General features: G+C 27.3%; 1 protein-coding gene across 1 annotated transcript; it reads right to left on the bottom strand.

Annotated features, from left to right (window-relative positions):
- Nucleotides 1-483: 483 nt before the first annotated feature.
- On the bottom strand, nt 484-3830 carry LOC123305775 (SPRY domain-containing protein 7). The gene is made up of 4 exons (XM_044887597.1): nt 3721-3830; nt 3516-3660; nt 2191-2631; nt 484-620 (listed from the first exon to the last, which is right to left on the bottom strand). Exons 2-4 carry the CDS (start codon nt 3619-3621, stop codon nt 523-525), a joined length of 645 nt encoding a protein of 214 aa, XP_044743532.1. The 5' UTR covers nt 3622-3660; nt 3721-3830; the 3' UTR covers nt 484-522.
- Nucleotides 3831-8943: the final 5113 nt, after the last annotated feature.

Raw genomic sequence — 8943 nt, 5'->3', positions numbered from 1 at the left:
GTTAACAATAACAAAATGTAGTATAATATAATGCATAGAATATTATACATAGAGAACGCCATGGACCAAAAATTGCGATATGATGAATGAGAGAGAAGACTGCCAGTTAGTTCCTATGTGTTTGTCTAATCTAGATGTCATTGGCTAGATATTGTTTACATTACACAAAATCTCTATGCATCATATGATTATGACATATGACTATGACAAGGACACATAGGAACTAACTGGCAGCCTTCTCTGTCATATATCATATCGCATCCGCTTACAGGCTAGCATATCCCTCGCGTTATCTATGTATAATATTCTATGATATAATGAAATAAAGTTAAGTAACAAACTTACCTTACATAATTCAGATGAAAATTGATGAATATATTAATTAAATAATGATTGATATCAAAAGATATATTAGTGTATTTGTTTATTAAATAATAATTATAATTAAAATAAATAATTAATTATATATATAATATATGGAATGTAGTAATATAATGATATACGTACATAATATAAATATGTTTACAATAATGATTGTTCAATCATAATACGTTCGTATCCATTTGGTATTGGGTATGTGAAGTTATCAAATATAATATCTAATATAGAACCATCATCAACTGTAAATAAATAATAATATTTAAGTATTATTTAATTAGTATGAAATATATTAATTATTTACTATAGCAGCCTCACCAAATACACTAATTGAAAAAACGTTAAAACATACTTCTATTGTAAGTTTATTAACAAATAATAAACTTACAATGGAAGAAAACAGAAAAAAAAATAGAAACGACCAATAGAAATTTTTTTCTCAAATTGATTTTCGCTTATAACTTTGTTATTTTTGGCTCTACGAATAAAAGTTACTCGACCAAAGTTGAAAAAATTTTATTTGCAACAAAAAATGTTATAATAATTTTATTATATTTTTTTGAGAACTACAGTTTGCCAGATAAAACATAAAAACAATTTGTACTCTTTTTTTCATGATAGCAGCCATGAGGCTTGCAACTCCACAAACTTGTAGGGATTGTAATCCCACAAACCCCATTTAACTTGACAATGTACTAATAAGAAATCGCTCTCTTTGGATTAACTAAGCTCGCATGCCACACGTGCCCGAAGGTTATTCTTACTGAGAACTTGTTACCGAAGCCTGAAGAGGGTAGATTATAAGCAAATTCGAATAACAGTGTCTTATGGGATAAGATAATATGTCAAAAATAGAAATAAATAATAATTTGATTAACAAGTTCATTTAATTGACAGTTCATTATATGTATAGTTTATACGGTTGAATCATGCATTTCTAAGTTTTAGCTTATATCTTTGAAGTATGTATGGATAATACATATATACAAACACTTTCCAATCAAATATTATAGTACATATATGCTGAGTTCTCAAAATTTGGCGAAATATTAAAAATGATATGCTACATAAAAATATATTTAACAAGTACTTTGGTAGTTTTTATCATTGTGTGTTGTAATAAGCAATGTAAGCTTATATACATTAACAATGCTGGATTTAAAACAAAAGGACCCATGGAAAATTCCTATGCCCGGTTCTCAAGGTCAGATGCCCGGTTTTCAAGGCAAAAGTTGACTTTTTGTAGAAAAATTTGATTATATTCTCAGTGAAATAGGTTAGAATCTAATCTGGTCACTCTATCACTAAAAATTCTCCTTTCCCCGACGAAAAAGAAAAATGAAAGCCCTATCGTCCAAAGACAAGCTGGAACATCGGAAGATCGGATTGCATTTCCTCGGAGAAGATTGATTTTAGTGAAAGAAATCACCAAATTCATCTCAAATAACATAATAATAACTGATAACTAATTCATACTGTCAACCAACTCCATTATAGTTCAAGATTTTGGAAGGCTGTTTCTTACAAAAAGAAAGTGAACAAGTGTCAACCATTAAAAAATTTTGATCCCAAAAGGACTGGCTGATGGCTATGAATGATATGTTGTTTTATCCGATATTGTTATGGATGATATATTCTATTTGGATTCAGTCAGGACCTTACCAATTCGTCTCTTTGTGGACAAGTTGATATATTATCTAACTAATTTTAAATATTTTGTGACAGTTTAGAAATTTAAAATTAACGTTTAAATAATGATTGTCTTGCTGGCGCTATAATAAATAAATGCATAAATTAATTACTTATACTTACCATACAATACAGGATATAATGTTCCCTTACAATTATTCAGATCAGCTCCATCTAAATGTTGACCATTTAAATAGAATTTTAAATGTATATGATCATATGCTACACCAATGATATCACCTTCACTAGGTATCTTTGACGTAGTTGAACTAGTAGATGTAGATGTTTGTTGTTGATCATTATTAATATCATTATTTAACTTATATAACTGTTGTTTGTTATGTCTAATGTAGCCATCGTGTGATAATGTCCATGAATGATCATCCATACCACCTAATGATAAATTTAAATTTGTATGACGTGTTGCTAAACCTACAGACCATCCACCACTTTGTTGTATTTTCACTTCAAAATATGATTTTGATTGTACTAGTGGAGCTGCACCCAATACACCACCACTTCCACATACCCGTTTACCATCTTTTACAATGACAACTTCATATCCTAATAATTAAAGTTCATATTAATTTATCATTGTTACTTCTAAATGCGTATATAACATAAAGGAATGTCCGTGTACCCATCGGGTTTTTCCACCGACACTTCTTAGGAAACATCTGACTTTTCTCATATGTAAGACTTTTGATAACCTACTCTACTCATATCCCTTTTATAGAGTGAATTCAAGGGTACAATTCAATAAATTTTGCTATTTAATTTTATATAACACACAAAATATTCGATCCTCCCTCTTTGAATTAACGTAAGCTCCCCACTCATCGAGGCAAAACCCAATCAAGGAAAAATGCCTAGGTCTCAACTTTCACGTTCTTAATTTAACGCACTTTTCATTAAAACTTTTATCCCCTTTTGAAAATTGACTTCCCTAGAGAATAAAATTCTAAAACTTAGCATTTATCCAAATGGTAAATAAAGAATTTCTTAACAAAGCTCATACTTCTAAAGTTCTGAGCAAAGCTCATACTTCTGAAGTTCTTAGCACACCCATTTTATTCTTATAAACCCATCGATTTAAGCTGAGCGTTATCTATCAGTGAAGTTAAAAGTTTTATTAAGTTGATAGAACCACCTGCTCTTACTGGTTAAGAAACAGATACTATAATATACAGATACACAGATTTTTAGAATCAATTTTTACTGAATCTATTTAAAAAACGAAAAAATGTTGAGATTTTTATAACGTAGAACATTCTAAATAAAATTAATATTTCATCTCTTACCAATTATGAGGCCTTTTTAAGATGTGATATAATAAATTGGTCAATTACAGAATCTGGGTATCTATTATTTTACACAATAATCTAAATTTAACTTTTTTATATGAGTACATAGAAGTTATCAGACTTTCAGACCAACTAATTACCTACCCATATATGATGTATCTAGTCGTATTGGATTCTCTTTTGATACATGTTTATTCACATTATGTGGTAAACCAAAACCATCTAAACATGTTCGAATACAACAAAACATACTGAAGCCGACTCTGAGAATTGTTTTTTTAATATAATTCTGTAATTACAATAACGTTTCTATTATAACATTATACATAACTCATTAATTGAAATCTACCTTCTTTTTAAATTTTCGTACAATATTGTTTATATTTGTTCTTCCATTTTATTATTCTATTTGTTTTGGTACTTGTAATTATACTTCTCACTAATATTAATGTACATATCTATTAATAGTTTATTTACAAATAATTTATAATTATTTTATATTAATCAAATTAAATGCATTAATTACTTTACGAATAGATATATTAACTAAAGTATACATAAATCTACATATTTGTAAGTAAGTACGTCATTATCAGTCATTATATTGTAATGTCAGTACTATCTACAGACAAATAACTATAGACCGATATTGTCAAGTTGATGAAGCGATTAGTAGCAAATCTCATATTAAGACTCGAACGTAAACATGAAGTATAGTCTCAGAGAATAAATAGTCACAAAAAAAAATAATACTTTTAAAGGGGTTAATTAGCATTAATTTTAGTTGGCGAAAGACCTACGGTTCACGGTGTTGCAGCCTACGTGCAAAATACAATTTTTTATAAGATCATGTCACAATTTTATAAGATCATGATTGATCATTTGGTACTAGCAACCGTTAGTAAGCGTGACGTTTCATTATCACCGACTGTAGATGACAAAATATTGACGGTCCTCGCGATACTATAAATGGTTAGTAAATTTTCGCTTTATTATTTTTATGTGTAGTCGAGAGTATACCCATTCAGAACGAGGGAAGGACATAACCAGTTCTAATGAACTGTATGAAATTAATGATTGATAATAACAAATCTATGGTGCAAGTACAGATGTTATACTGTTCATTAAAATATAGTTCTCTAGTCGCTATTTCGTGAATTCAGCATAATACGAGGAACTTTTTCTTACACCCTGTTTACACAGTCTAAGAAAGACGCGACAAAAAAACTTGAATGTTATCAAAACTTTGATCGTATAAACATTCAACTTTAAAAGAAAAATAATTGGTTAAAACAATACTAGTTGTTAGTCAGTTCTATACATTTAGTTTTATTCATACGCTGAAATCTCGTATCCTTGTTACATTATGGGAACTTTTTAGATAAATTTAGTTCCGATTCTACTACCTGTAGCGCTGATTTAAACAAAAACAAAGAAAAAATATATGTTGTACTCTATGTTATCGACTATAAATAGTTTTGTCTACTGTCATTATGTTTATTTACAAAAGAATTTTTGTATAGATACTGATAGATACATTTAAATTTATTATTTGTGAATTATTAAAATATTTAATAAATAAAAATGGGAATCAATTGTGGTGTACCTGGATGCGAAAGTAAAGTGAGTGAAACAAAAATGCATGTGTTACCTGGCGATAATGTAAGTACATATTCAAATTATTATTTATTGAATTTTTAACTTAATAAACTCATATGGAAATATTAGATTATTGTTATTAAATGTGTACATTATTGAATTTTAAAAAGATATCCAATCATGAAATGAGTATATTTCATTATAAATTAAGTTGAACGAATACATAATTTCTTACAATTTTAAAATGTTTGGTTTTTTATAATAATACAAAAAATTGTAACCTAACCTAAAAATCTCATGTGGACGTATCATGTTACTGTTAATAAATGTTTATTTAAATAATAAATTCCAATGATGGCATGAGTTGAGTATATTTACTAAATTAAGTCAACAAGTATGTCATTTCTTACAATTGTTTAGTTTTTTTTTTATAAATTTAATAAAAAAAACACAAAATTCCAACCTAAAAAATCTAATGTGTGAATTATTGGAATATTGTTAATAAATGTGTACATCATTTAATGACAAAAATTTTTATAAATGGTATGATTATATTTCACTAAATTAAGTGGTCGAATACATAGTTTCTTATAATTAAGACGTGTAATTTTTAAGAAGTTTCAATACAAACGCAAATGATAACTATTATTTTTGTCCACAGCGATTTAAGATTTGGGCTACATTCATTGGACGTCCGGACTTGGATATTTCAAAACGAAAATCTTACCGTATTTGCGATAAACACTTTCCGGAAGAAATGAAATATGCTACATTTCACAATGTTACAAATCTTAAAAAGACTGCTTTGCCGGTTAATAAAGGTAAGATAAATAGTTATAATCCAATGAAGTTATATAAAATAACATAAATCGTGATCAAAAGAATATAATTTTTTACAAAAACGTTTTCTTTATATGAACGCTTTTTAATTTTAAAGTAATCTTATAACTGTATAAGTTTACTATTACCAATCAACTCAATGTAAATAAACAAACTCAAATTGAATTTTTTTGAATCCGATTATTTTAATTTTATGCCAATTTCTGATACACGAGTTCTATTTTGTAGGATAGTTGATTGTTAATAAATAATCGATAATAAGTAGTTGATCGTACCATTAAAAAAAATAAATATTATACGTCACTTAAATATGTTCGATATGTAGCTTTTAAATTCATTTTTGTGTAAATTACAAAACGGTATTTCTAAAATAAAACAATTATTTCAATTTTTGTTTAAATTGACAATTGTTTTTAAGAACACAGTCTGTTTATAATTTCATTATTAAAATTTTTTTTTTTTTACTCTAGATCTAGAAGATCGAGAGTGTTATTACAAATTTTATTTTCAATAAAATACCATTTTTATTTTTTGCAAATATTTATGAAACTTTTGATTATCAAATAATCGAAGAATAAATACTATTAGAATACGAAATTTAAAGGAAATTAATTTGTAAAGCTAATTTGGAAATTAATTTATAATCAAAAAATAGGAAATTTTTCATTCGAATCAAGTAAACTATGATTCAAGGAGACGTTTCGTGTTCGAAAAATGGTTTTTTATATCATATTTATTTTTACTCTTCCAGAAGTCCAGAGAAATGCAGATGTGGAAGAGGCGTATTCTACTTTGGAGGTGAATGTTTCAAGGCCAAATGAATTGGTTCAAGAGCCTGGTAGTTTGAAAGAATTAGCTGTTCCTGGTCCGAGTCGTTTGGTTCAAGAAAAATCACCTCCTAGAACACCTGTGTCTCTACATGGTAAGCATTTTTTCAGTTCAAACAATTTTTTTTAATAGTAACCTCAAATTCTAGTTCTATAAATTTTGAAATGAATAAATAAAACAAAATTTAAATACCTTGAAAATTAATCGCTTTATTATGAATGCCGTTTCGACACGCATTTAATTTATAAGTAGGTATACTAAAAGATTATGCCATTAAAATAATTTGTCGTGGCTATATGATAATAATTCTTTTTTGATACAATCTTCCATATGCCACTTAAATTTAAATATATGTATAGTAATAATTTGATCATTCTCATTTTTAAGGTGCAGAGTATTTGGACTCATTAACAAAAGTTAGATTGTCGCCTCAGAAAAAGCGATTGTATATTACAGCACGAAAATTTCAACGGCGGGCATCATACCAGCTTCGCAAATATTTTTATTGTGGGTCCTTAAGGGGATATATTTTAACAAAATGTATTGTAATGTATTTTTTTGTTGTTTTTTTTTTTTAATGTATTTATTTATTTATTGTTATGTATTTTTAATGTATATAATAAAATTATTTTATTTAAATTGGTATTTGTTTTTGTTTACATATAACATTTAAATAATATTAATATAAACAATTTAAAAGGAAATAATATGTGGTGGAGTTCCTTGCTAAATTAATTTTAGTTCAACCTCTAGACGTCTGTAGCGCACAATTTGAAAAATTAGTTGAGATTACATTCTATCCGTAAGGTTATATATTCTATGGTTTTATTGGCTAATAATTCCATCAAAGAAATTGAACAAAGAATACAGGGTAGTCTGAGAAGACTACCAATGAGTACTCTTGTTTCCTTGTAATAATCATTTATATTACGTATAAGTGTATGTATTAGACAAGGACACGGGAAAATTCACTGGCAGTCTTCTCTCTCGCTACATATATCGTAAGTTTTAGCCCTTGTGTGCTCTATGTATTCACATCTCTATGGTATTCATATTATATATGTTATATATCAATAGATGTCACACATATCCTATATTTAAATTAAATAATTTACACACTTAGTTATTTATACTATTTACTATAAAATCACAATAAATTTCTAAAGAGCCGATTTAAGAAAATCCACAAAATCTAATCAAAAGAACAAATTATAATGATAATTAATGATAGGGGCCTGTCACATGTTCACATATCTCGATGGAATTATTTTTGAATTTTCTATGCATCTATTATAGTTGCTACTACAATAATTTTATTATTATTTTAACTAAAATGTTCAAAGAATCAATGTAAAACAAAAAAGAAAATTAAATGGATTCTTCGAGGCGTATATCTACAATATCAATCAGTACAGTACAGGAAATAAACATGAAGTACACATGCAGATGCGGTTCATTTCAACCATAGAATATATATTAGAGCATATGTCTTTGATAAAAGTTCGTTATTCAACTTTTTATAACACGAATGCAATATAACTTTATTTGCGCGTTAAGAATTTGATTCCGTCGCAACGTAACTCACTGCTGTTGTTGCTATAATCATAATGAATTACACGAATTTACTCGAACATTTCATACGAATCATGATTGAAATGTAAACTACAAAATAAAACAGTAATGTTTTATCAAACAAAAGTATAATATATGATAGAATGAGATGCAAATAGTATTATGTATTGCAATTGTTTATTTCACTTGCTCTTTAATAAAAAAAACATCATGTTCATCACATCAGTAGTGTAGACCTGCGTAACAGAATTATTCTACGGTGCAAGTGTGCAACTCAGCTCAATCTCCAAATATAATAAACTGAACAGAACTCAACGTGAAAATTCGATAAAACTGCTTATATACAAGACAATTGATTATGTTGTATTTAAATGTCAAAAAAAGTTATAATTAGATATATAAATAATAAAACGGGTTTATTTAAAGTATTTGCAGGTAATATTTTTAAATAAAAACTTAATTATTTTAATAAATACATACTGTATTTTATTGTACATACATAACAAACACATACATAAGTAATTATTTGTAAAAATAAATTGCGCATGGTCAATGAACAAAAGATTGTGCTAATACGATTGTGGCGCCTTCATAAGCGGCATACATGAGAATGATATTGAAACTATCGTATACATACAACTACAACTACAAGACACAACTGAATACTGATGTACCATTGAAATAAAATGTTATTAAATAAATGATGATAGAATTATTATAAAATATAAATGAT

This window comes from Chrysoperla carnea, chromosome 1, assembly GCF_905475395.1.
Source record: "Chrysoperla carnea chromosome 1, inChrCarn1.1, whole genome shotgun sequence".
NCBI classification, from domain to species: Eukaryota; Metazoa; Arthropoda; class Insecta; order Neuroptera; family Chrysopidae; genus Chrysoperla; species Chrysoperla carnea.
The sequence above is the reverse complement of the archived record's forward strand: the minus strand, read 5'-3'. Positions and strand labels throughout refer to the sequence as shown.

Excerpts from the sequence above, each read along its gene's own strand:
- LOC123305775 (XM_044887597.1), bottom strand. The coding sequence starts at position 3,621 with ATGTTTTGTTGTATTCGAACATGTTTAGATGGTTTTGGTTTACCACAT. Across the intron at positions 2,632-3,515 it reads ACTAGATACATCATATATGG|GATATGAAGTTGTCATTGTA; the intron begins GTAGGTAATTAG and ends TTTAATTATTAG. Across the intron at positions 621-2,190 it reads ATTATATCCTGTATTGTATG|TTGATGATGGTTCTATATTA; the intron begins GTAAGTATAAGT and ends ATTTATTTACAG.